Source organism: Talpa occidentalis, unplaced genomic scaffold (genome assembly GCF_014898055.3).
Source record: "Talpa occidentalis isolate TD23 unplaced genomic scaffold, MPIMG_talOcc4v2.1 talOcc4.17, whole genome shotgun sequence".
NCBI lineage: Eukaryota > Metazoa > Chordata > Mammalia > Eulipotyphla > Talpidae > Talpa > Talpa occidentalis.
In genome coordinates, this window is record NW_023601754.1 from 2,268,455 (window position 1) to 2,295,895 (window position 27,441).

The window sequence follows — 27,441 nt, forward strand, 5'->3', positions numbered from 1 at the left end:
GGAAGTGATGGAGGGGGCAGGCACTCATAGGCTTTGAGAGGTGTGGTTGGGGTCATGATTCTTGCTCCCCCGGATGACATCTTTGTAGCAGGGCTCTGGGGCTGCCCCTTACGCAGGCACAGGGAACCCAAATCTAAGGCAGGTAAAGGCCTGCGGAGTAGCCTGAGATCCTGGCTCCAGCTTTTCTAGCTGTGAACCCTTGTCCAAGTCTCTTAGGCTCTTTGTGTCTGTTTCTCCATCTGTGAAATGGGCTGATCGTAGCCCCATTGCGAGTGGCTGGGAGGGCCCATGTGGGACGTGCTTGGAGTGGGGCTGGCATACGGCCCCTCCCTATCAGTGTTGAGTAAATACTAGCCTCAGCTGGAGAGAGAGCGGCCTTGGGCTGGGCCGACATGGCCAAGCCCTCTCAGCTGCCTTCAGAGTTCATTCCCGACCCTCTTAGCTCAGGACTTTCTCAACTTCCTAAGCTGGGCTGAAGCTTGGATGTGGGGCCAGGGTCTTGATTTGACTCTTGGCGCTTTTAAACTCTCCGTGGGATCTTGAGTCTGTTTCTTGCTTTCTCTGGACTCAGTTCATCTCTGCACAACAGGAACGTGAGGTAGGGAGCATCTGAGGGCGGGACCGTGGCTGCTGGGCTTCCCTCTCTAGGCACCAAAGCTGGCTTCTGGAGTTCTTCCCTTTCTCTCCTGCCCAGGCGGTGAGATGTGCACCCAGGAGGCTTTCCAGGCGCGGAGGAGCCAGCTGGTGGGGCTGCTGATCTCTGGGTCCCTGGAGGGCTTCGAGAGTGTCCTGGACTGGCTGCTCTCCTGGGATGTCCTCTCCTGGGAGGACTATGAGGGCCTTCGCCTCGTGGGCCAGCCCCTCTCCCACCTGGCCAGGCGCCTCCTGGACACTGTGTGGAATAAGGGCACCTGGGGCTGTGAACAGCTCGTGGCGGCCGTGGGAGAGGCCCAGGCTGACAGCCAGGCCCCCGAGCTGCCTGACCGCTGGGACCCCCGCTCACCCCAACCAGCCCGCGACCTGCAGAGTCACCGGCCAGCCATCGTCAGGAGACTCTACAGCCACGTGGAGCACGTGCTGGACGTGGCCCGGGAGCGGGCCTTCATCAGCCGGTACGAGTATGATGAAATCAGGCTGCCCATCTTCACAGCATCCCAACGGGTAAGGTGCTGCTGCCTCGGGCAATCGGAATTCTCAGGAAAGGGCGCCTAGTCACCAAGACTAGTGGGTCTTCACTCGTCAACCCTGTGGAGAGAAGGGAACGGTGGCTAGGCACGTAGAAGTTGCTCTGGAGCTTAGTGGCATGCCACTTCTGATGAGAGGACGCCCTGCATGCAGCTGGTCAGGGGCTTGGGTGCCCAGGTGTCCATGACAGGCTCTGGGAGATGGCAGGTCTCTATGGAAACTCTCCATGGGGAATCTTCTGGCCTTAGTTTCCCCTCTGGGAAAAATCAGTGGATTGGTTTGTGTAATGCAATGGTGTCTCTTGTTAATACCTTGTTAACTCCGTTGGCAACTGTCATTTCTGTTAGAAGTGGTATTCCATACTGGTATACTTGCATTGCTTTTCAGTGTGTAGCTCATCAGATCAAAATCCATTATATTACGTCTGTATTTAATGGTTAAGACAGCACATCATGTACTAATAGCATTTAAATACCCACATTGGATTCCTGGTGGGAAATTGCATTAGATCATAGACCTGGAGTTGGGATTTAACTACATCTAAAGATGCATGATTCAACAGAAACCACAGGAAAAGAAAGGTGTCTTTGAAGAGCTTTGTTTTGTTACCACTCCCCCCCATTCCCCACCGGTGATCCTCAGGCCTCCTGTGATGCAAATGAAGCACGAATTAACATTCTGCTACCAGGAAATTGAGGCCCAGGAAAGTGGTTGAGTGAGCTCACAGTTAATCAGAGGGCTGGCGCTGCACCTAGTGCCTTGACTCATTCATCCTTAATCATTCATTCATTTATTTAGCCAGATTCTGTTTAGATGCCCACTGCATGCCAGGATCTGTCTTAAAGCTTGTTATGCTTGGAGTACCTTGCAAAGAGGAGGCATTCAGAAGATACTTGTTGGTGAAATATGCGAATGATTGAATGAATGCATTGGAATTACATTGCAGTGTGAGGACAGGGTGGGTTGGGGGACCTTTTAGCTTCTATTTTTGTTTATTAAAAAAAAAAAAGTACCGTGTCCAATCAAGGTAAACCTAGGTTGAGGCAGAGAGAATAAGCCAGTCTTTCTTCAGGGTGCGGATAAAACTGGCTCAGGGGGCTAAGCATTTACAGAACAGGTGTGATGTGGTTCCTCCCAATTAGCGCATAGGAAACCTGCACTTGTCACCTGAGCGCTGCCAACTTGAGCCTGGCCCGTGGAGATGACAGCAGACATATTAGCTGTCGTACTCGCCCGTGGGGTCTGGGGCGGATGGAATCACACCAGGACGTTAGGATCATGTCTTGTCATCTTGTGATCTGGTTTGGATGCTCTGTGGGGCTTAGAGAAGGTAGTCTGGAGCCCGAGGGACTGGAGGACATAGGGCATGAATAGAGTAGGTATTTTGTTTTAATTTTGATTTTCTAATTTTTAAATTTTTGTTCCTCCATATGTGTACACGTTCCACTCACCCACCACCAAACCACCCATGCTGGTGCCCGTTAGCCTCCTTCTCCCAGCCCTTCCTCCCTCTGCCCTGTTCTCTCTGGTAACCATTAAATTCTTTCACTAAGTCCAAGTTTTATTCCCTCTGTATTGTGCCTGTGTGTTTTTTGGTTATTTATATTCCATAGATGAGCAAAGCCGATATCTGTTTTCACTTTCTGATTTATTTTGCTTAATGCAATCACCTCGAGGTTAGAGGAAGTATCAGGATTGATGAAATAAAGGAAATAGGATAACTCATGGGTCAAAGAATGAATCATAAGGGAAATCATAAAATATTCAGACCCAAACAATGATGAGAATATGGTTTATTAAAATTTATGGGATGCAGCTGAAGCAGAACTTAGAGGGAAATTTATAACCTTAAATTTTATATTAGGAGAGTAGAAAGGTTGCATTTTAATGAGCTATGAATTCACCCTAAGACAGCCTGGCAGACCGGAAAGTGTTGAGTGCTGGAGCCGACTTGAGCAGGTGGCAAGGATGCTGGAGAGAGATCTGAGGATTGTAGGGTTTATAAAGGAACTGCCTGAGGTTTAATTTTTTAGAATGCAACTCACTCTGAGTTTCAGGTGAAATCTGCCATTCTCTGATTCTGTAACTTGGTGGCCTTCCCAAGTAGCTGAATTTCTGGGTCAGAGCAGGTGACATTTGCTGTATGTCCAACTCACATACCCTGCCAATCCAGGACTGTCTGCACACTTGCATAGACTGGCCTTAAAAAAGGTGGTGGTCATGAAGTGCAAGTTGGGGACTGAAAATGTTGTGCAGTGAGACAAAATGCAAGTTAAAGAAATAATTCCTTAAAATGCCCATTGATGTTATTTACTAAGTGCCTATCATGTGCCAGGCACCGGGGTTAGCCCTGTATAATTATCACATTTAAGCCACACTCCTACCTTCCTAAGGTTCTGGAAAGGTTCTTTATTGATGATTCCTTCCTATTTTCTCTCTTTTTATGAAACTACTGTTATTTGAACTTCAGCAATGCTGGACTTATCCTTTAACTTCTCATTATTTTCCAGCTCTGTATCTTTTTGCTCTACTTTCTTATGGCATCTTCAGTTTCATCTTTACATATTTCGAATTTTTTATTTTTAATACCGTTCTTTTAATTTTTGAGAGCTATTGTGTGTTCTGCCTTTTAGCATTCTGTTCTCATTTTATGGCTCCAATATTTGTTTTTTGCTTAAGGATCATAATGATAGGGTGGGTTTTTATGTTGTAATTTTTTTTTACCTTACATAACCTTTTTTATCCTACATGTTGCTTTCTTCTCCCACACTTATTTGGCCTCTACTTCCTATAAATGCTTTCTTTGGACGTACGATAATCCTTGTTGTCTGCTCATGACTAAAATAAAGTACTTTAACAGTTCCTGGAAACTCAGTGCATGCAGATGAAACGTGTCTGCCTTGAGTTTCACTGTAGACATTTTGGGGAATGGCAGTATTTGTTCCTTTAAACCTTTCCTCCTGGGTTGGCCAAGTTCCCAGAGTGGACTTACCAGATTTCCAGGCAGTACCTGCTCTTAGTTTCACTGATCTTGCAGATTCTCAGATGTCCATTGTGTGGTTTTCCATGTCCTAGCGTTGGCTTAGGATTGGGTTTCTGGGTTCTTCTGAGTCTATTCCTATTAATTAATTTGCCAAGTCCTTGGGCACCTGCTCAGTGCCAGGCACTCCTCCAGGTGTTGGGATTATGTCCTTGGGCGAAACAGACAAAAGCCCTTGTCCTGGGGGATACATTTCTGGGGGTGTTCAGGAAGATAACAGTGAGCAAAAGGAAGCAGAGGACTGAGCATGGTCAGGAAGTTCTCCCTGAAAGGGTGAAATCTGAGCCAAGACTCAAAAAAAGTGAGGGAAGTCACCTGGTGGATGGCTGGGAAGGGCATTCTGCTGGAGGGCACAGGACAGAGCCCCAGGGGCGGGCAAGTACTTGATTTTTCTCAGAGACTGGGGTTAGTACACTGGTGGGATAAGAAGTGATATTAGAGAAGTAGCCAGGGGGTGTGGGTTATCACAGCCAGGACTTGGGCCTATTCCGTGCCTTGTAAGTTCCTGTTGGTCTTGGGTTTTCACTCTGAGAAAAGAGGAGACGGGTGAGACATCTGTAAGAGGAGTGGTGTGATCTGGCTTCTGCTTGTAAAGAATTTTACTCCGACTATGGTGTTGAGAATGGATTGCAGGGACAGGGACAGAAACAGGGGGAGCAGGGAAGTGGCCTTTGCAGCTTCCCGGTGAACAATGATGATGACTTGGATCAGGATGGCAGTGGAGCAAGTGATGAGAAGTGACCGTCGCTGCACATCCAGCCTGGTGAGCACTGGCCACGTGTGGCTGTTGAACACCTGAAACGTGGCTGCTAAGTAACGAGATTGTATTTGAAAAACTCAATATGAAAGAAAGAATGCAAAATTGCCCTCTAAAATTTGTTAATATTGATTGCTTTCTGAAATGTGTTGCTATTTTACATATTTGGGGCTCTGTACATATTTCCAGCTCTGTATCTTTTTGCTCTACTTTCTTATGGCATCTTCAGTTTCATCTTTACATATTTCGAATTTTTCATTTTTAATACCGTTCTTTTAATTTTTGAGAGCTATTGTGTGTTCTGCCTTTTAGCATTCTGTTCTCATTTTATGGCTAAATAAAATACATAATTAAATGAAATTTATCTATTTCACTTATTTAAAAAAAGTGACTTAGGAGATTCAGAATTACTCATATCTTTATTTGCGTCTTGCATTATATTTCTGTTGGACAAGGTTGTTCTGGGTATTCTGTGAAGGTGGAACCAGCTGGATTTGATGGTGGATTCCAGAGGAGAGGTTTCAAGGGTGGCCCAAAACTTTGGGGCAGAGCATCCAGAAGAATGGGGTTGGCATTAACTGAGACCAGGAGGGCTGTTGGTTTTGTGCTTGTGGAATAGGAGGTTAGTTTGGGAGGCGGCAAGTTGGAAGTGTTTCTGAGACATCTAAGTAGAGGTGGCAAGTAGGTAATTGGACGTGTGCACCCAAAGTCCAGAGGGAGAATTCGGGTTGAGGTGAAAGTGGGGAATCACGTGGGCAGAGATGGTCTGTTAAGCCTGACGACTTGTCTCTCTTCCAACCAAATGATTTCCAGCTTCCAGAATTGTTTTTTCTGATCTCTAGGTTTGTATATTTTTGTCTCTTGCTGTGGTTAATGTTGTTATTCACACTTTCGGTAGGTTTTGAGAGCAGCCTGGATGTGTGTGTTCAAACACCCAATACTTACTGATCTCTGAGGCGCGTCTTGTTGGGCTCCTGTTCTCGCTTTTATTTGGTGGAAGAGCGAGACCTCTGAGAGCGCAGTGACCGGTGCAAGCCTGCTCACGCCTCTCCATCAGCCTTTCTGAAAAGTAATAACTTTTGCTTTCCCCGTAGGCCAGAAGGCTCCTTGACCTTGCCACGGTGAAGGTGAATGGACTGGCAGCTTTCCTTTTACAGCATGTTCAGGAACTACCAGCGCCCTTGGCCCTGCCTTTCGAAGGTATATGTGTGTTCCTCTTGCTTCATCAGAAAGGGAATTAAAGGTGATGCAGGCTCACGGTTAAGAGCAAACCCTCCAGAGTGAGACCTGTGAGTGAGAATCCCACTTGCTGGCCCGACAAGCCTCTGAAGACTCACTTTGCTCATTTTAAGGCTGACGCCACCCCTGTCTTGTGAGGCTGTTGGGGGGTTGGAAGGATGAACACGTGTATGACAGCAGTTAGCTTTTATTGCTTTCTGCACTGAGGGATGGTCTTTGGAACTCCCATGTGGTGAGGGCTAGCCAGAGTTCCTTACTAAATAACTCTCATTGTCGAAAAGGATGTGGATGACCTTTGTGAATGAGTGTGGGTATCCCTTGGCTTCTGCACTTTAGCTGCTATCAGAGACTAGGACCCAAATGGTATCTCTTATTGCACATGGTCAGCGACCCAGCTCAGCAGCAGGAAACCCCTGGAGAGAGGAGGGACATCCGACTGCTGCAGGGCCCCCTTTACAATGACCCCGAGAAGCAGGTGTTTCCTCCACTTCATCAGGTGAAAGTGGGGACTGGGAGTTTGAGTGAAGATGTGGGGGAAGATGATCTGGGTTTAGACCAGCCCCCGCCACATATCTCTCTTGGTGGGAGAAGAGAACATCGGCTGTAAAGAGAGCGTGAAAGTCAAATGGTCTCGTTCCTGCGCCGCCGTGGGGAGAGGCCCTCAGCACTGAGGACCCTGGGGTCCTGTGTGGCGCAGGCATGTGGGCTGATCACGCTGGGCTGTGAGCACGCCTGGGGCAGGGGTAGCTGGAGTCCTGTGCGTGGTGCCTGGGTGGGCACCATCTCCCCTGGGAGTACGACACAGACATCAGGGCTCGCCGGGGTGCACGCCTTAGGGGCAGGCCTTGGTTAACCTTTGCCACTGATGTCATCGGGCACAGCTAGCCAGCCCTGTGCTTCGCACCAGGACAGGGCACAGGGTTCCCGAGGTGGCTGTTGCAGGTGACATATGTTTGTTTTTAAAATGAGAGGTAATTTTTTTTTCTGGAGAATCTGGAAATTTTTGGCAGTGGAAAATCTACAGCACAATCAGGGCACCAGCAAGGAAACTGTCTATTTCGTGGTCTCTGTTCTGTGCTCCTGATGTGTCGAGGGCGATATGAGCGATGACAAGCCTCACTCTTCTCAGAAGAGGAAACACAGAGACATGTCCTCGGCAACTTTCACGGCAGCTCCGCTGAAAGTTACCATGTATCTGGGGTTTGGTAGGAATGGGCCAGAATGCGGTTGGGGACAGTGAGGCCATGGTGGGGTGACCTATGTTCTGAGGTCCCTCTGGCCTGGGGTCCTGGACCACCACTTCCTCATTTCCTAAAAAAGGAAGTAATCCCTGACACAGGAAGTGGTTTGCTCACGTAGGTATTGGAGTGACAGGAAAAGCAGCGTCGGCCTGTGGACAGCCCCAGTGTATGACGCTCGCGTGGCCGAGAATGACGTGAGGCGCGTGGGCGAGAGGATCTTGGACTCCAGAGGCCTTGAGTTCATTCAGTGCCAGGCCCATCCACACAACCCAGGACAATGACCCCTCTTGAAGTCTGAGTTTTATTTTTTAGGGGGAAAAGTAAGAAATTTATTGTCAGATAAGGAGAAGGAAGGACGGTTCTCTGAGCAGAGAGGAGGCCTGAGCCCTAGGTCTTGAGTTTTAATCATGTCTGTCTAGTCCCTTCTGCAGGTCAGGTGACTTATTCATAGATTCTGAGGACGAGGTTGTGGAGTGTTTGGGGACCCTTTGGAACTGCCACACCTACTAAAAACAACCAGAAACAGTAACTTTTGGGAGCTTGCCACAAGTCACACTTTCTTCTAAGCGCCCTTTAGCTCATTTCCCCCGACACAGTCCTTCGAGATGCGTATTGTCTCCATTTCTGCAGACGAGACTCTTGACCAGAAAGGCTTCAGGGCTTGCCCAGGTTCTAAACCCAGGTGCATGTGACTTCAGAAACGGGGCTCCAAGCCCTTCAGCCTCCTGCTTCCCTTTGTAAAGACCCCGCCGAGGCTCGGTGGTGAGTGGATGGACCCGGGGCCACCCAGCTCGCCTGGGGGCAGTGGCATCAGTGCGGGCGCCCAGCCCAGTGCTCCCCTCACCGCAGCGGCCCCGGCGGCGGTCACCCTGTCTTGCGGGCTACTTCCTGTTGGGCATGGAAGAAAACACTTGACGTGCCTTAGCTAAGTGACTCAAGTTAAAATCCTAGATGTCATGGAACCTCCATCTCTCCCTCTTCACAGGGGAGGAGACTGAGGCTTGGGGAAATCACACGACTGTCCTCAGAGTCCACAGCTTGTGAGTGGACAGGCAGGGCTGGGGCCTGATGGCTGTTTTCTCGCCTCCAGAGCATCATGTCCCTGTGCAGCCCACCCTCCGGTCCTGTTCCCCCTCTCCCAGGGTCCTATTAGCCTCTTCTGTCTTCCAGATGCTGCCTGTAAGAAGTACATGTCCAAGCTGAGGACCACGGTGTCTGCCCAGTCTCGCTTCCTGAGCACCTATGACAGGGCAGAGAATCTCTGTCTGGAGGAAATATACACAGAGAATGTTCTGGAGATCCACACGGATGTGGGTGTGGCGGGGGCCCTGCAGAGGAGCCCCACCTTGCTGGGCCTGGAGGAGCTCTTCAGTCCCCACGACCACACCAACCAGGACGCGGATACGGTGCTGGTGGTGGGCGAGGCGGGCAGCGGCAAGAGCACGCTCCTGCAGCAGCTGCACCTGCTCTGGGCTCTGGGCCGGGACTTCCAGGAGTTTCTCTTCGTCTTCCCATTCAGCTGCCGGCAGCTGCAGTGTGTGGCAAAACCTCTGTCTGTGCAGACACTGCTCTTTGAGCACTGCTGCTGGCCCGACCTGGGGCAGCAGGATGTCTTCCGGTTCCTCCTGGACCACCCTGACCGTGTGCTCTTGACCTTTGATGGCTTTGATGAGTTCAAGTTCAGGTTCTCGGATAGCCAGCGGCACTGTTCTCCGACGGACCCCACATCTGTCCAGAATCTGCTCTTCAACCTCCTGCAGGGCAACCTGCTGAAGGGCGCCCGCAAGGTGCTGACCAGCCGTCCAGACGCGGTGTCAGCGCTCCTGAGGAAGTACGTCCGCATGGAGCTCAGCCTCAAGGGCTTCTCGGAGGAGGGCATCGAGCTATACCTGAGGAGGTGCCATCGGGAGCCAGAGGTGGCCGATCGCCTCATCAGCCTGCTGAAAGCGACCTCGGCGCTGCACGGCCTGTGCCACCTCCCTGTCTTCTCGTGGATGGTGTCTAAGTGCCACCAGGAGCTGCTGCTGCAGGGCGGGGAGTCCCTGAAGACCACTACAGACATGTACCTGCTGATCCTGCAGCATTTTCTGCAGCACGCCTCCCCGCTAGACACGGCTGCCCAGGGTCTGGAGCCCCGCCTGCTGCGGGCCAGGCTCCCCACCCTCCTGCACCTCGGCCAGCTGGCCCTCCAGGGCCTGGGCACATGCTGCTATGTGTTCTCGGCTCAGCAGCTCCAGGCGGCGCACGTGGACATGGAAGACATTGCCCTTGGCTTCCTGGTGCGCGCTGGGAGGGCATTGCCCGGGAGCACAGGGCCCCTGGAGTTCCTGCACATCACTTTCCAGTGCTTTTTTGCTGCATTCTACCTTGTGCTCAGTGCCGACATGCCGCCATCCTCGCTCAGACACCTCTTCAGCTGCCACAGACCAGGCAGCTCGCTGCTGGCCAGGCTGCTGCCCAGGATGTGTGTGCCAGGTGCGGGGCCCAAGGAGGGCAGTGTGGCAGCCTTGCTGCAGGGGGTCGACCCGCACAACCTCCAGATCACAGCGGCCTTCCTGGCGGGGCTGCTGTCGCAGGAACACTGTGGCCTGCTGGCTGAGTGCCAGGTGTCCGAGAAGGCCCTGCTCCGCCGCCAGGCCTGTGCCCGGGGATGTCTGGCCCGCAGCCTCCACAGGCACTTCCACTCCATCCCCCCGGCCGTGCCCGGGGAGGCCAAGAGCATGCACGCCATGCCCGGGTTCGTCTGGCTCATCCGGAGTCTGTACGAGATGCAGGAGGAGCGGCTGGCCCGGGAGGCCGTGCGTGGGCTGGATGTTGGGCACATCAAGCTGAACTTCTGCAGTGTGGGCCCCACCGAGTGCGCCGCCCTGGCTTTTGTGCTGCGGCACCTGCGGCGGCCCGTGGCCTTGCAGCTAGACCACAACTCTGTGGGCGACATTGGTGTACAGCAGCTGCTGCCGTGCCTTGGTGTCTGCAAGGCGCTGTAGTGAGTGCTACTGGGGGGCACGTGGGCGGGCTGCCGGGGGGCAGGCCGGGGGCACCGAGCTGGGATCTGCAGTCCAGGGCCAGCCCTGCCCTGCCACCTGTCCTGTGCACCCAGGCGGGTCCCTTCCCGGGGCTGGGCCTTGTTCCTGGTAGCAGCAGCCCAAGTGACAACAGTCATTTAGGGGGTGTCCAGTTGGCCAGGCTGTGCTGCATGCTTCCCGAAGTACCCCCTTCCATCTCCACAGCCCCCAGCACTGCAGGGGAAGGGTGTGGAGAGGGCTTCTGGTAGTAACTGAGGCTGCAGCAGCCTGGAATGGTGAGGCCTGGGCACTGGCCCTCGGCCCGGGCTCCCCTCCCTGTCTTGCCTTCTGCTGCATCTCCCACGGGCACTAAGGGGGTGCCTGCTAGGGTGGTTCACAGAACTCGGCCCCCAGGACCGAGGGCCAGGTGCAGGGGAGCCTGGATCTGTCCGGGTACCGGAAGGGATGAGCACATACTGTTTCCCTCGGGGGTGAACCACAGTATTTTTGCTCAGGAATGTGCGTTTTCCTAGATAGTGGACCCATAGTCCTCAGCCGGGTTCTCCAAGGGCCCTTGAACCCCAGGTGGTCAGGAACCACAGTCCTGGATGATCCCCCCAGGCCAGTCCTTTCCTGAATGAAGGGGACCCTCTCCGCAGTCAGGACAGCCCGTGCAACCCCCGTGGGTGGGTTGCAGAGGCACAAAGTGCCTGTCTCTGTTTCCAGAAGGAGGCGAGGTTGATGGTCCCGTGCTTAGACTCTGAGGGCAAGGGGCTTGTGGAACTGGATTCCTGGCCCTGTTCCTAGCGACCCCCACTCTGTAGCTGGAGGCGGGGGCCTGGGAATCTGTTTTTAACAAACATCACTAGTGATTTTGCTCCAAGTGGTGCAGACACCCCTGCGCAGGGTGTGGGAACCCACAGGGTTTTTTCCCCTGGCCACTGAAGTGCTTGCCCCGGCTGCCGCTCTTGCCTGGGCACCCTGTGGTGGTGACTCGCAGCACGTGGGGGTGGGGAGCAGCCATGAGGTTGCTGCGTGGGCATTTCCTGTGTGTGCATGTGAGGGAGACAGAGATGGGGGGCGGGAGGAGGGAGTGGGGAGAGAGCTCCTCTCCCCTGTGCAAGTGCCTCTCTCCACTTGGTGTTTCCATGCCGACCACATCACACCTCCAGGAGGCCCAGACACAGGTGCCTTCGCAGGGCTCTGTGGGCCTGGCCTGACTCTGGGAGGCTCCCGAGCTTCTTGCCTGTGGCCCACGGTGAGGGAGACAGACAGAGGGTGCAAGTGGGCGCCCAGGTGAAACTGAAGCTTCCCGAAATGACTTTCCCTTTAACTGATGCACTCTGCTCGCTTCTTCTGTTCTTTTTCCATTTTAAAAACGCTGCTGAGGACCTTCAGAGCTGATTGTGAGTCAGCAAGAGCCCATGACCTGGAGCCCAGACAAGGGCGTGGGGAGGGGCCCCGCTGTGTCCAGGGCGGGCTCTGCAGCCAGACCGCCTGGGCCCAAACCCTTCGGGGGCTGAGCTACCCCGGCAGCCACTTCACCTGTCCGTGCCTCATTCTTTCTACCACGTCACGGGCTGTGAGCGTTAAATACCATTTCCACCGGGACGCGCTCAGGACAGCACCGCGTGCGGACTCCATGGAGGGGCTGGCGATTACAGGTGCCCTCCCGTGTGCCAGCTGCCCACAGGCTTCCCGCGCATGTCCCTTTAAATGCTCCCTGCCACCCCCAACCCCAGTCCTCATTCCCTGTTCATAGATGAAGAGACCAGAAAATCGCTAGTAAGTGGGTGCTCAGGATCGGAACTTCCACTGAGAGTCCAGGGCCTGAGTTCTTGACCTTGACGTAAGGGCCTCCCAAGTTTGCACAGTTGTTAAATACACAGATTCCTTGTGATCGCCCCTGCCCCTCCCCACCAATGGAACCCTCAGCTCCAGGGAGGGGCCTGAGAGTCTATTTTAGGGACACTTGTGATGGGGTGACATGGGAGTCGTACCCCTGGAGGGGCTGGCCTGCCAGCAAGGGCGGCGGCGCGGGCTGTCAGGCCTCTGAGCAGACCATTCTGGTTTTCCAAACTCGGGCCACTCTTCCCTAAGTGTCCGCTGGAGGCTCACCTAACCGTCTGGGGTAACCGCCGTTGCCCCCAGGGGTAGCCTGTCTAGTTCCTGCTGCACCTTTCCCAGCTCAGAAGCTGGTTCTCACTTCCTCTTTACCGAGTTGGAAATTGTGCCTGAGGTTAGGTCAGTGACTCTCGTGTGTCCAATCTTCTTAGTAAGGGCCCTGGGTCCCCCGCATCGTAGCAGCAGCACCCTGGCCAGGGATGGGGGAGTCCCACTTTCCTGGGGTGCTCAGTCCTTACCGTATGTTCCCGAAGCATGTTGGGAGTAAGCAGAAGTCTGTTTTGAGATTTCGTTCATCTTTCTCTCATCAGCTCTGTTTTCAAGTTTCTTTTTCCCTCCTCAGCTTGCGAGATAACAACATCTCAGACCGCGGCATCTGCAAGCTCGTGGAACGCGCCCTGCACTGCGAGCAGCTGCAGAAGTTAGCGTAAGTCGGGCGGGCATGGCCTGGGCCCTGCGTCCCCAGCCCCACTCCAGGCCCTGTCCCCGGGCAGCAGCCCTGGGAGTGAAGGCCTGGGCCGAGTGTTTGCAGGCGGGGTCTCCTATCCTGGGGGGAAGGCACCCCCAAGTTTGGGCAGCCCTGTCCTCTGTACTCTCTCTTCTCTCGCACTTTCCAGGCTTTTCAACAACAGGCTGACGGACGGCTGTGCACACGCCATGGCCAGGCTCCTTTCGTGCAAGCAGAACTTCGTGGCCTTGAGGTGGGTCCAGGACTTCCCTATTCCCTGAAGACAACTTTCCCCTACAGCGAGTCAGCCTGGTGTGGCCTTGGGCGGGCTCGGAGTCGTCTGGGCAGTTTCTTCTGTTGTGGGGGTTTTGCTAAAGCTGTGACCTTCCCAGCAACTGTGGACCAGCCTTCCTGCCCTTTGACTACTACCTACCCCTCGGCCCCTGAGGGTTTCCAGATCCTTCTCGTTTGCTGTGTCTGAGTGTCCAGGCTCTCTGGCCCTGATGCACAGGGAGAACCCACTGTGGTAGCTGTGCGGCCACCACTTGCACCTCGACGGTGACGAAGCCCCTTCAGAACGTTCTTTCCTGAATGGCTGGTGGGGGTGTGCAGGTCAGTCTGTGAAACCTGCACTTCTGCTGCTCTCGACCCTCCCTCACCCAGAGGTGAGATATCAACCACCGGCAGCGATCTCCTTTATCATGAAATTGCCCCTCCAGATCAACCCTGTGTTCCTCTCTGGGACATTCTCGCCCCCTGGGTTTTGAGGCCGGAGACGAGATCGAGTGAAGACTGCCCAGACTTACAAGCCCGAGGGCGACTGTGGTCACCTCGGGCTGACCCAGTACCACGAGGCTGTAGGTTTGCAGAAAGGGCCAGACTCCGAATTTGAGGCCTGTTTTTTTTGACTCACAGTGTTGTAATTGAGAGTCCTGGAGTTCTGGAGCCAGGGCAGCTGAGGTCAGAGTCCGGGCCCTTGAGATTTGGATCCTCATACACTGTGTGACCTTGGGGGTCAGCCCCACGTCGCTGTGCCTCTTTTGCCCGTCTGTAAAATGAGGAGAATAGTGGCAGCTACTCATAGGTGGTTGTGCTGGTGGGAAAGATCAGTGGCGGAAAGATTGTGGGTGAGCCACGTAAGTTCTCAGCCTTTTTGTCCAATGTTAGTTCAATTTCCCAGTAGGCACTGGAGTACAACAAATTCATGGGTGCTGTGCCTATGAGGGGAAGTGGGGGAGGGCTGGAGGAGTCTGGGAGTGTTGGGCTGCGGTGCAGGCCTGAGCTGAGCTAGTCAGAAAGTCTGGAAGAAGCATCTTATACTTCAGTGTGGTTCTGAGTGAGCAGGAAGGCCATGGGCAGGGTAGGGGGGTTGGGGAGGGGCTGCAGCCAGCCAAGCTGGCCCAGCAGAGGAGTCCCTTGCGTCTGGACTGGCCAGGAGGAGCCGGTGGGAAGTGGCCTTCATGCAGAGGGGAGCTGGATTCCCAGCAGAGCTGCCTCAGCCCTTAGCTACACCTTGTTGGCCTGAAGTCTGAGAGACTGCCACACCCCTTCTTGAAGGGACTAATAAGAGCTGGCCTAGAGGATTGTTGTGAGCCAAAGTGGCGTGACGGGTGGGAACATGCTTGGAAAGAATGAAGTGTTGGGCCTCCCTGGTGGCACAGGGGTTAAAGTCTCTACACTATCAAGCTATCACCAGCCACTGAGGCCTGAGTTCAATCCCCGACCAAGTAGCTGACCCACATGGCGCGGCAGACCTCTCCTGTCTCGCCCGCTGCTCCCCTCAGCAGTGGATTTCAGTGGATCCGCCTGTTCTGCTCCCCACTCTGTCTCTGGTGAATCCTTTCACCCCCCCAACACCTCTGCCCTACACCCCAGTTCTTGTATGCATAAATAAATAAAAATAAAAATATTTTTAAAAATATTAAAAAAAAAAAAAATAACGAAGAGTTATTCCAGGAAGCCCGGGCTGTGGCTGTGAGTTCTGGGGACCTCTTGTGAAACCCTCTGTGGTGTCTGGATCTTTCCAAAACCCCTTCCCAAAGGCTCAGCAGGATCCCCTCTGCTCTCCCAGCCACCTGGCCTGCCCCAGGTGCTTTCGATGCAGGTGAATGATATCTGCCGCGGCAGTGGATGTGGGGAACCTGCAGGGTCATGCCCGGAGCCTGACCAGTTCCCGGGGGAAAGGTGACAGTGCCTCACACAGCTCCCCAGGGGAAACCGCCTCCCGGGACAGTGGCCTAGTGTGGCCCCGACCTGTCACGCTCCTTTGCAAAACTAGCCTTTTCACCCTTTCCTTTCGCTGGTGAAAATGCAGTCATGGGGGCCACTGCGGAGCCCTGAGCTGCAGGGACATCTGCTTTGGGGAGAGCTCAAGGCTTCTGTCTGTGTTTCTCTGCACAGGCCTCGCTGCCCTCCAGGCTGGGCCTTCAGGGCACGCACAGGCCTCAGGTCCTGCTCTCTGTCTTCCTTTCTAGGCTGGGGAACAACCACATCACAGCGTCAGGAGCTGAGGTGCTTGCCCAGGGGCTCAGAGCCAACGCCTCCCTGCAGTTCCTGGGGTAGGCTGTGTTCGAGGCCAGGGGGCCCAGGTGGAAGGGTTTGGGGATTGGGGGCCCTTAGGGGCAGGTGAAGCTCTTGAGCCACAAGGCCCCAGAGGCAGCCTGGCCACCATGGGAGGCGAGTGGGCAGGAGAGAGTGGGCGGGAGAGAGTGGGCGGCCCTTCGATGCCTCAGCACTTGCTTCTTCACTTGATAAACAGGAAGTTCAGGCTTGGGGGTGGCAGTGCCCAGGGTGAGGGCAGGAAGCTCACTGGGCCTTGCTAGGGCTGTGCCTCCCGCCTTTGTGAGTCCAGGAGTCTGTGAGCACAGTGGAGCCCCTGGAGAGCTCCCGGTGCTGGACTCCTCGCATGAAACAGCTGGGTGCACAGCCCAGAAGCCGCCATTTTAAAAAAGTTCCCCCGGGGAATGGGAACCGAGGACAAAGAGGATGAGGATGGAGACTGGAAGCAGGATGGGAGGAAGCCAGTCTTCAGAGCTCCTGCTTGCCGGCGGGTGTTGCCAGGCCCTGCCGGGGGCAGCAGAGGAGGCAGACACAGCTGGGAGGGCAGTCCTGCCCAGGGCCCTGGTATGAACTGGGACCCATGTGACAAGAATGGGGTTTTAGAACCCAAGACTTCGGCAAGAGCGACTAACTTGAGGTCCAGGGTTTTCTGGCCCATTTCAGGACAGGCCTGGCGCCTACAAGCTCAGCTGGAGCCAAGAGTGGGACAGTCTATTTGGAATTCGCATCTTTCCCAAGCTGCATTCGTCGCAGCAGAGAGGAGAATGGGGGTGACCACAGCCCCACTGGCTGTCTCCTGCCTGAGGTCACGTCCCGCACAGTCAGTGTATTTCTTTTCCAGCACATATTTATTTAAACACTTGTCTGGGGCAGGCATTTGGCTGAAATGCCCAGACACTATCATATGATACAAATTGTTCTTTAATTTGCTTTTTTTCCCCCTATCATATAGGCATCTTTTCAAAGCTCATGACCTCACTTTCAAGTGAACGGTTGCATGGTACTCCATTGCTTGGATGCCTGTAATCCGTTGAGCGGGTCCTGTGTTGATCACACTTAGTTTTTTGCTGTCACATTCCTGGGGCAAACAGCCAGAGCCCAGCAAATATTTACCTAGTGGCCGAAAGTGCACTCAGCATCCCAGCCATCTCCGCTCACTTGCGCAAACACACATCAGGCTCACTTCCTGTGTGGAACATAGTCTGGTTTTCAAGGTGTGAGCTGGGCTCCATCTTTGCAAAGGGATGTTTCCAGATGACAGTGGGTTTGAGGAGGATGATCCAGAGGCGAAGGCACCATGAACGGACTGCGCATGTTCAGCAGGAGCAAGAGACAAAGCGCTTGCTTGTGGAAAACGAGACTCATTCTGTGTGGTCCCAGGAGGTAGTTAAGGACATGTGGGTGGCTGTTACCAGGAAGCAGATCTGACCTAGATGTCAGGAAAATGTCACAACTGTGTTGACTGCCTTGCAAGGGGCCTTCTCTGTCCCGGAGGGTATGTGCTGGGTGGGCCCCTGCTATTCTAGAAGTCTGTTCTGAAGCCAAATATGAGTCCATTTGCCCATCCCATTAAAAAGATGGAGACGGCCCATTTGGCTGCAACCTTGGCACTCACTGACACCTTTCTGGGACTGGCAGGCCTGCCCTCCCCGCAGGCGTGGACGGGGGCACTGTTAGGACACAGAGGATACTCAATGATTCTATGTCTTGACTCTGTTGGCCTTTTCAGGTTCTGGGGCAACAAGGTGGGTGACAAGGGTGCCCAGGCCCTGGCTGAAGCCTTGGGTGACCACCAGAGCTTGAGGTGGCTCAGGTAAGCTTCGCATCTGTCCTGCGGTTGTGATGGGGGAGCTGGCATGAGAAGGGGGCACCTCTCCCTTAGGGAGGAGGGAGAAAGACCGGAGTCAGGAGCTTGAGTCCTTCACAGTGACCTTGGACCTGTCCCTTCCTGCTCGGGGGCCGAGCCCCTGTCTGTGAATGCAGATCTTGGGCTGGATTCCGCGAGTGTTATCTCAAGTAGTAGCTGCCCAGGGCACCATGTTGGAAAAGATTTTAAGGCTCCTCCTGGGCTTGTAAAAAAGAATGTTGTAACCAGTGAGTGATGCCTCCAAGTGGAGCCAGGGCGAGCGGGACTATGTGGGCCTTGCATTTGGGTCTTCATGAGCTAGCTTATCTCTGAGGTCCCTGCTCTCACATGTTTTTTTCTTCCACAATTACATCCAGCCTGGTGGGGAACAGCATCGGCAGTGTGGGTGCTCAGTCCTTAGCACTGATGTTGGAAAAGAACGTGGCGCTGGAAGAACTCTGGTGAGTTTGGGGACTTGCTAGCTCGGGGAGGTGGGCAATGGCTTCCTCTTTTCCTAGCCTCACCTGTGGAATAGTTGTCATTAGGTGATTGTCTTTGTTTTTCTCTGCCCTGATGCCAGGAAGCTTAAAGAGCCTGGCACATGGGCGCTGTTCTTCTCCTTTGTTTACACGTCTTGCTTATTTGGTGTGTTTACCGCCTCCATGTGGCATGATGGCGATGATCACAGGCTCCGGGACCCAGCAGGCTGAGTTTCAAGGCCTGACTGGGATTTTTGGCAAGTTCAGTAACCATCTCCAAACCTCAGGTTTCTTATATATAAAATGAGACGAGGAATGCTTCCATTCACAAAACGCTTTTAAGAAGCGGCTTGAAGAGCTTAATGTAGGCCGGGCATATGTGCAGGTCTCTGTGGGAAACAAACGTGATGTGGCCACGTTGGTAGCACGACTGCTGGACTTGCTCTCCAAGGCCCAGACTGCTGCTACCCCGTGTCGTCTGTTAACTCAAGGTTAACTTATATTAGAGCCGACTCACCCGGAAGGCGCCGAGGAGTTGGGGGAAGTTAAAGGATCAACTGTGCTTCGTGTTGACCCTGTTGATCTGAACCTGATCCCGCCTCGCTCGTCCTTCAGATACTGTCGTAAAACCTTCCTATGACATGTCCTGGACAGCTCCAAACTATATCATGCAGATGAAATGCTGTTGATTTCTCCTGGTAGCAGAAAGGCACTGACACCTATGAGCGTCGCCACGAAATAGGCACACGGCCAGGCCTTGGCTGCGACAGGGCTCACAGGCTCAGCCAGTTCACTGAGGTTGTGTCCCGGGTGGGTTTTGTCACTCGTGGTTCTTTCTTGATGCACACCTCACCGTGAGTGCATCCCTGTGGCTACATTGTAGATGGCAAGTGACAAAAAACCTCCATCTACAGTGGCTTAAGCCACAGGGCTTCTTTGGTCATGTCCGGGCAGTCTGGAGGTTGGCAGCACAGGGCCGGTAAGGAGGCTGGCCAGGACCAGCAGGCCTGGACTCTGCTTCTCTGTCCCATCATCCTCGGTCTTGGCCGGTGGCCTCACAATCACAACATGGCTGCAGTGTGCACAGCATTCCCTCTGTATTCCAGGCGTCAGCTTGTATATCCTGAAGGGCAAATGGCACACGCAAAAGGCACAGGGTCTCCCCCCTTTAATGACCATCCCCCGTAGTCCCATCGGTCAACTTGGCTTTGTGTGCTGATGGTCACACAGTGTCACTTGGGCCACCCTGGCTGCAAGGGAGGGTGGTGAATGTCATCTTTTCACCAAACATAAGCTGCCCAAATGAAATTCGGCTTCATTAGTAAAGAAGGGAAAGTGGATATCGAGTAGCTGGGACATGAGGGAACTTCTTGTGGAGAGGAGACCTGGGCAGATTAGTTCCCCAAAGTGCCCTGGAACTGCGAATCCACACGCTGTGCTTTATCTGGTCTTCCTTTATCTGTAAATGCAGATTTTCAGATGTTGGCTTTTCTAAATGGGGAGCATGTGGGTTAATCTTTATTGACATCATCTTCCATAATAAACGTTACCATGTCAACTGAGTTTTCTCTCTCATGCTTGCCAGCCTGGAGGAGAACCATCTCGGGGATGAAGGTGTGTGTTCTCTTGCCAGAGGCCTTAAGAGAAATTCAAGTTTGAAAGTCCTGAAGTAAGGAAGCCGCGAGCAGGAGCCGGGGCAGTGGTAACCGTGCTTGGAAGGGGTTGTTTCTGAATCAGATACGTGGGCACCTGCCCACCTGGCTAACTCACACGGGGTGACCTCCTGGGGGCAGCTGGTATTGTCTGGCCTCCCCCCAAAGCCCAAAGCAGACAGCGATCCCAGGGCAGGCTGTTCACTTGGGAAGGGTTCCCAGCAAACACTGGTGAGAGGAAAATGAAATGAGGCGGGAAGTTAAGTATAGAACATGCCAAACTTTGTTTCATTCTTGTTCTTCATGAGGTGAGCACTCTTTTTGGTCCCCTTTACAGATGAGGAAATTGGCTTGAAATGAAAAAAAGTAAGGGGTTGAACCCAGGAAGCCTGGCACTAATGTGCACGTCCTTAACGACGATACGTCCCAAAGGAACAGGTGCTGCATTAGACACAAGGGCCTGGTCAGTGGAAGAGAGAGGGCACTTCACCTCAGTCACTGAACTTTGTGGCTGAGCTTGTTGGGAATCTCAGACTGGAGAGGGACCCTGCAGGGGCCGATGGGCTACAGCAGGCCAGCCAGTTCCCAAAGCCCCCTGGACTGGCCTGAGCCCAGAGGACACCCGAGCGTCCTTGAAGCTCACTGTGGCAACTTCCCTCCAGGCTGTCCAACAACTGTGTCACCTGCCGAGGAGCGGAAGCCCTCCTGCAGGCCCTTGAAAGGAATGACGCCATCCGGGAAGTCTGGTAAGGCCCCCGAACCGCCTTTCTCTCTGGACCTCAGTTTGCCTATATATGAAACAAGGGTGATGGGAGAGAGAAACTGGAGCATCCCAAGACCCCTTCTGGCTCTGCCATGCAGGGCCCCTGGGCCTGTGTCAGATCTGGTTCTCAGCTGGAAAGATCCCTGCCTCTCTAAGCGACCTTTCCTAAATTATGGGTGCTTACTGTAAGAGCAGGAGGCCAGGGGTGGGGCTGTGGTCCAAGAAAGACACTGGGGAGAGGCAGGGCATCCGCCTTCACACAGTTTTGGTGCCTGGATTAGACCCTCGGCAGTTCTGGGCAAAAGTTATGCAGCCTCGGGACCATGGGCCACGCAGCCAGGCCTGCGTAACCAACAGCCATGCTCCTTCATCTGTTTGGAGAAGCCTTGAGTCACAGCTTCCAAGTTGTGTCTGCCTCTTTCCAGGGATATATCTGTTGCTCAGATAATAAGTAGAGAGGCTCCCCCCAGTTTCACGTTATGAGTGAATGTTACTATATATGTTTCAGGCACTGGGCTAGAAACCAGTATTTAAAATCTAGCGGTTCCCTATAAAAGCTGGACTTCAGGATTTTCCCAATAAAGCTGCCAAATCTGCTACTTAAGCGGAGTAGAGAGGACAGACCCCACTCAGCTGGGCTGGCGGCCTACTGACAGGAGGCCCTGGACATGCTTGTCTTGCACGTTTTCTGCCTGCTTTTGGCTGCTGTCCATAACCTGCTGCATCCCCGGGGTCTTGTGACCCCCACTTTAAATATGCAGACTTACCCTTCTCTCAAAAAGCATATCAAGGTGGCAGCAACTGTGGCTGTCAAAGGATGAAGTGAAAAATAAAGGCCTCTTCACATGGCCTGTGATGGAGAGCTTTCTTCTGCATCCTGGCGGCTTGTTTCTCCACACACCATGGCTCAGAGGCGTCCTGTGTGGTGGAGGGCAGGACCCATGCTAACTCCCCTCCCAGAAGGGCTGCAGTGAAGCTCTGGGCACGTGTAGGAAGCAGCAGCTTCCACCTGATCTGTCCTCACATGGTCCTCTCTTTGCTTCACCCCCCAGGCTCCGAGGAAATGCTTTCTCTCCAGAGGACGTGGAGCAGCTCTGTCGCAGGGATGCCAGGCTCTTGCTCTGATGACCCTGGGCCACGCTCATCTTCGCCTGTTAGTGAGCAGCCTGTGGGTTTGGATCTGGCAGCTGCGTGGCCTCTGGCGGCAGCCCTCAGACAGGCCCTGTCCTGCCTTGCCTGGGGGCACACACAGGTCCCCTCTGTTTGGAAGAGGAAGGATATTGTCTCTGCAGAATAGACTTTTCCAAAGCCTAGTTTTGCCACCAAATTCTTCCCAAGATTCAATCCATGGGATGTCCAGGAGGGACAGCACCCCCAATATCATGGGGCCAACAAGTGTGGACCAGTGTGGACTGATTGTCAGTGAGGCCCAGGGGTGTGGCCTCTTGGTGTAAAGATGCGGACTCCCGTGCAAGGCCCCTGCCCCTGCTTGCTCAGTGAGGATGGGTACACGGGGAGCAGCCTTCTGCCATGTCTCACCCCATGGGCACAGATCCACGTTGTTTCTCACATCGGGCTCCTCGCCTCAATCCTGGACCTGGGCATATGGCCCGTCCTCTGTGGATAAGGGCTCAGAATACTGGGGTGGTCTCAGCATTGCTAGCTGCTTAGTAGCTACCTGCTCCCCCTTCACCCCCCAGGAAGGAAGGGGCTACAGTTTACTGTGTTCTCGCTTCTGGCATTTAAGACATTATTGGAAGCTGTCATATTCTCCAAGACATTCTAGATTTGCAACGAAGATATGACCACTATGGCTGTTATGACATGGACTTTTGTTTCAGTAAAATCAATTATTCTTTGGTTAAATCTTTGGAAACTAGCGTCATCTGAATGCAGCTTTTTAAGATTAATCTGGGCCAGCATTCTGAAGGGTCCCACTAGGCCTCTAGTGGATGCCTGTGTCTGAACTCTGGCAGCAGACTTCCAAGATGTACTCAAAAGAGATGCTTCCATTTTATTTGTGCCAGAATGCTTTAGGACATCAAGGTATGGACCCCAAATTTACAGGGGTGAAATCAAAGGCCTTTCTTTACAAAGCGAATGTTTTTCTGGATTTTTAAAAAGTGATGTCTGTTGAAGAAGCCTTTGTAAACCATCAGGGGCTGTGCAAGTGTTATTATTTTAAACATTACTATTTATGAAAACTGATTAATATTTATAACCCCCTTTGTTTTATTCTTCCAAGCTTGTATTTTTATAAATAACATGAGCATGAATTTTGTGCTGTAAGTAACCTCAGAGGAGAAAACTGTTCAGTCACCCAAGCTGCCATCATTGTGACCAAACAATGAAAAATATTCCTGAAAGTTGTCAAATATTAAAGCTCAATTTTCTACTTGAAGGAGGAAAGCGGTGTTTTCGACCAGATAATTTATTGCTGAAGGCAAAAGCAATTCTCAGAACTAGCGTTGCAATCAAAACACGTTTGGCCTCGGCTTAGAAGGAGTGTAACCCAGCGTGAGGCCTTAAGCTGGGTTGGGGCCTCCTGGTGTCCAGCTGAAAGGCTGTGGCAAGTGTGAAAGGGCCCCTGGGCCTTGCGAGTCTCCCAGAGACTTCAGGAATCTAACAGAGAAGGAAGGAGAAGATGGGAAATAGCTCTCCTCTGTGAGCGCCCCCTCAGTAGGCCTGGTTGAAATAATTCTTAGCTGCATTTAATGAGCAAGGGCTCAGGTGCTCACCAGAGAGAAATCGACTTCCCTGCGAGGCTGAGTGTGTGTCTGGCTCACTAAGTGCCTCGACTTCTCTCTGGGCCCTGCCTGTGAGCCGGCCATGGGCTCTCTTTGTTGGTGGTGCTGGCTTCTGTCCAGACCAGGTTCCTGATTCCCAAGAGCAGGAGGAAGATGGAGAGGCGCCTGCTTTCTCTGAGGGGTAAACACAGCAGCGCGTTTGCAGAGCGCCATCTTGGATTGTAAATTTATCTGCCTTAGGTTCATCCAGCAATTATGAACTAGCCAGACATTAGCACAGTAGGTAGATGAGCAAGACAGATGTGATCCCTGTCCTCAAGCACTTGGGGTGAGGGGAGAGGGAAAGGCAGGCAGAAAACAAATGGAAAATATATCGACTTGAGTCTACTGTGGTGCGAAGAAGGAGACACAAGTGCAGGTAGATGGACCCTTCTGCAGATGAGGCACTGGGACAGGCTGTGAGGGGGTGACAGGTGAGCAGGTGAGCCATGACCCCAAGAGTGGGAAGGGACTGGCCATGCAGAGGGAGGGGATGAGGCATAAGGCACAAGCTGTGCAAAGACCCCATCAGGGGAAGGAGCTTGGTACATGTGGAAGGCTGAATAATGGTCCCCCAAGATAACTGTGCTGTCATTCCTGGAAGCCGGGAATATTGGCAAAAAAGAACTTAAATTAAAGATGTACTTCTGGACCACGAGATGAGTCCTGGGTCTGAGGCTGGACCCAGAGGTGACCACAGTGTCATTGCTAGAGAGGCAAAGGGACAAGGGCCCGGGCAGCCATGGGGCCTCGGCAGTGAGATGCTTCCATGAGCAGGCAGGGGCTCATGGCCCAGGAACCGACTCCAGAAGCTAGAAAAGGAAAGAAATGGATTGGCTCCCGGAACCTCGAGAGGGAGGGCAGCGCATCTTGGTTCCAGTGAATTTTTGACTTCTGGTCTCTAGTACTGTGTCGTTTTAAGCCACAGATTTGTGGGAATTTGTCATGGCAGCCATAGGAGGCGAATTTGGTATGTCTGAGGCAGGCTAAGTGGCATGGGCCTGCAGAGGCAGATGGACCAGTCACAAAGGGCCTCATTGGTAGGTTTGAGTCTCACCTTCATCCTGGAATGACAAGTCTGAAGGAGAGTTCTAAGCTGGGGAATTGCAGCCTAATTACATTTAAAGATTTCTTTTGCACGGGGCACAGACGGGAATGTATAGGGGTAGGGGTGATGGGAATAGGATGTGGGGAACTACCTAGGAGCTATTGCAGAGGAGAGGCAGTTGGTTGGCTCAGTGGAGGTGGAAAGAAGATCCTGGAAAGTCTAGAGAGGGGTTTACATATGGGTTGGATAAGAGGGGTGAGGAAAAATGATGCCCAGATTTCTGACTTGAGTAATGGGAGCACTGGGAGAGAAAGGTAGCAAACAGGTTTGCAAGTAGGAGGCGCTTCTATTTTGATTATGGACTTTGAAACACACAGACAAATTACGGTGTGAATCTGGGGCCCGGGGGAGCCCTCCCGTGATGGCATGGGTGTTGGTTGTCAGCATCAAAAGGGAGTGAGGGTGCTTGGGTCTGGATGATAAAACCCAGGGAGCAGTGATAGAGAAAGCAGTTCAAGAGACCTTGGAGAGGGTGGTGCTGAGACCTTGATTTGCCATCAGAGTAGAAGTTTTCTAACTTTGGGAAGTGCAGCAGATCCACCGACAGCATTCTAGGCCTGTGCGGGTACCTCGTGAACTGGGACTCTTTTTTTTTTTTTTTTTTAAGATTTATTTATGCGTACAAGAACTGGGGTGCAGGCCAGAGGTGCAGGGGGTGAGAGGATTCACCAGAGAGAGTGGGGAGCAGAACAGGTGGATCTATTGAAATCCACTGCTGAAGGGAGCAGCGGGGAGACAGGAGAGGTCTGCTGTGCCATGTGGGTTGCGGCCTGGGATCGAACTTGTGCTAAAGTGGCTGGCCATAGCGGTAGCGTGATAGCGCTGTCTTTAACCCCTGCGCCACCAGGGAGGCCCCGGACTGGGACTCTGAAAGTCCCCCAATAGGGAGGTTACCTGAAAGGTGTGTGCCAGGGCCCACCCACATCTTAGCCAAGAGCAGACACATTCCAGACTTGCAGCGAGGAATACATAACTCTTATGAACAGAAAAGAAGGTGTCGGAGCAGGAACATTTTTAAGGATTCTTCGACTTTAATTATAATCACCATCATCCAAGAAGAAAAAAATATCAATTTAAGTGTTTCCCCCCATGGTGCCAAAACAAGTTGCTGAAATGAGTACACCCCACGGAAATGTGGGGGGGCGGAATCACATTCCAGGCTGGCTGAGTTGAGACTACAGCATCATCGCATTATTGCACCAACACATCTTCACACCTCCCTCCCCACCCAGGAGACTGGCACAGCCAGTGGGTGAAGCGCGCAGCTGTCGGGCACACTGGCGCAGCCCACGCAGGCCCGGGCGCATGGCCTTGGGCCCGGGGTGGCAGGTTATAGGTGAACTGCTAGGTCAGGACCAGCCCACGTAGTTTCCCTCAAGGAATGACCTGGAGTGACTACACCTATGCAGCCAAGGTCTTTGGAGTTCCCTGGTCTCCCCCCTTTTTGCTCTACATTTAATCCCAACCTCCAGTCACTTTCTCAATAAACCACAAATCCTATCCCCCAAGTATCATCAGTCATCTTGCAAATCCTTCCTCTCTCCGGAGACTGTATGTTCCCTTTTTACTTGGAGCAACTTCTTTCTTGATATCCTCACTCCATGCTCCCCTCCTACTTCCCTACTAGCCTCCAGCCCTGGGGCAAAGGGGGCTCCTCTGGGGTCCACAATGCCTAACTAATGCCTCCCTCGTCTCCTGGCTGTTCTCCCTGCTTCCGCCCTTGACCTGGGGAGTGAATCCTTTAAGCCCTGAGTCAGATCAGCCTCGGCTCTCGGATCTTGACTCTGAGGATGCAGGAGTCAAGGCCTCCTGCTGGCCTGTGCCACCTGTTTCTCGGTTTCACCCATACTCCCGCTCTCTGCCCTCCAGCCTCGCCCGTTCTTTCTCGGCAATGCTGCTTGCAGCCCCCACTCTCGCCTGCTTCCCCTTCCAGGAACCCCTTGGTGGGGGGCATGCTAGCTTCCTTATTTGTTCAGGTTTGGTTCAAATGTCCCCATACCCAGGGGTCCTCCCCTGGATGATCCACACAACACATCAGTTCCAAACACTTCCTCTCTGCCTGCTTCTGTTTCTCCCTCACCCCGGAATATCTGCCCCACAGGAGGACCGGGGCCTTGCTCCTCAGAGGTAGAACACAGCCCAGAGCATAACAGGTGCCCAGATATTTGTTGAATAAATCAAGACTACATCTTATTTAAAGGGCGCAGAAAGTAGAAGTCGGACGGATTATAACAACACACGACTTTTCTTCCCGACACCGGTAATGTCCCTTTCCCAAGGGAAGAAGGTGTCCTGGGACATAGGCTTGTTCCTAAAGTACCTACTGCTCCAAATGGGATTCCAGACCCAGCACGAAGGTCCCCATGAAGAGCATTAAGCGCCCTTTCTCTCTCTGTGTTCTTCAAGTCATGCAGAAATCATTTGACATCGATAGCAGCGAATCGCTCCAGCAGGCGAACCTGGATTTATCCTTCAGCCGCCTTGGTGGAGAGATGCCTACAGGAATCCCTGTGATCTTGTCCGGAAGAGCTTTCAGGTGAACGAGTCAAAGCCCAGACAGAATGTTCACTCGCGCCTGAGTGTCCCTCCTAAGGGCTGTCACCCCGAGACAGAGAGCTCTCCGCTCACCCCTGGATTGAGACGCATGCCGGCTGGGCTCCCGGCGGAGAGGAGAGGGTGAGCAGTGCCCTTCGCGAGGAGATGCCCACTCGGTCACCCCGCGGCTGGGAGAGGGTGGGAAAGGGCTGGGAACACGGAGGTGGGCAGGGCAGAAGGACCGTGGGCTGCGTGCAGGGGAGAGGCTGCGCAGCAAGAGGGGATGCAAGACACCCGAGTTCAGTGAGCCTGGGGATGGGTGTGTGACCGGCCCAGACTCAAGAGAGCAGGTCCTTTGCTCTTCTAGGGAAGACTTCCCTGGTGAGCACTAGATCAGGCGAGGCTGAGGGAGAGACTCAGCTGCGGGAGCCAGGAGCAGGAGCCAGTGCAGAAAGGGGAACTTGGCTGGCTGCGGGCAGGCAGCTGCAGGAGGTATTTATAGGACAAATCCCCAAGCTGGATGGAGGACAGCAGTGTCATAACTTGTTCTGGGCTGGGCTGTGGCATGCGTGGACAGGTTGCACTCCAGCTACACACGTGGGCCCCTGGCTTCCCCCTCTGGAAAACTGTGAGGTGATTGTTAGTTAGGATCTAACACTTTTTGTCTAACATGG

At 53.3% G+C, this 27,441-nt stretch overlaps 1 protein-coding gene across 1 annotated transcript; it reads left to right on the top strand.

Moving 5' to 3' along the window:
* The first annotated feature begins 608 nt into the window (after positions 1 to 608).
* On the top strand, positions 609 to 21,512 carry NOD2 (nucleotide binding oligomerization domain containing 2). The gene is made up of 11 exons (XM_037515772.2): positions 609 to 1,161; positions 6,077 to 6,182; positions 8,633 to 10,448; positions 12,935 to 13,018; positions 13,209 to 13,292; positions 15,514 to 15,597; positions 17,328 to 17,411; positions 17,822 to 17,905; positions 19,509 to 19,592; positions 20,238 to 20,321; positions 21,391 to 21,512. The coding sequence occupies exons 1-11, from the start codon at positions 703 to 705 to the stop codon at positions 21,461 to 21,463; spliced, it is 3,042 nt and encodes a 1,013-aa protein (XP_037371669.1). The 5' UTR covers positions 609 to 702; the 3' UTR covers positions 21,464 to 21,512.
* The last annotated feature ends 5,929 nt before the right edge of the window (positions 21,513 to 27,441 follow it).

Excerpts from the sequence above, each read along its gene's own strand:
- NOD2 (XM_037515772.2), top strand. The coding sequence starts at position 703 with ATGTGCACCCAGGAGGCTTTCCAGGCGCGGAGGAGCCAGCTGGTGGGG. Across the intron at positions 6,183-8,632 it reads CTTGGCCCTGCCTTTCGAAG|ATGCTGCCTGTAAGAAGTAC; the intron begins GTATATGTGTGT and ends TCTGTCTTCCAG. Across the intron at positions 19,593-20,237 it reads TCAAGTTTGAAAGTCCTGAA|GCTGTCCAACAACTGTGTCA; the intron begins GTAAGGAAGCCG and ends ACTTCCCTCCAG.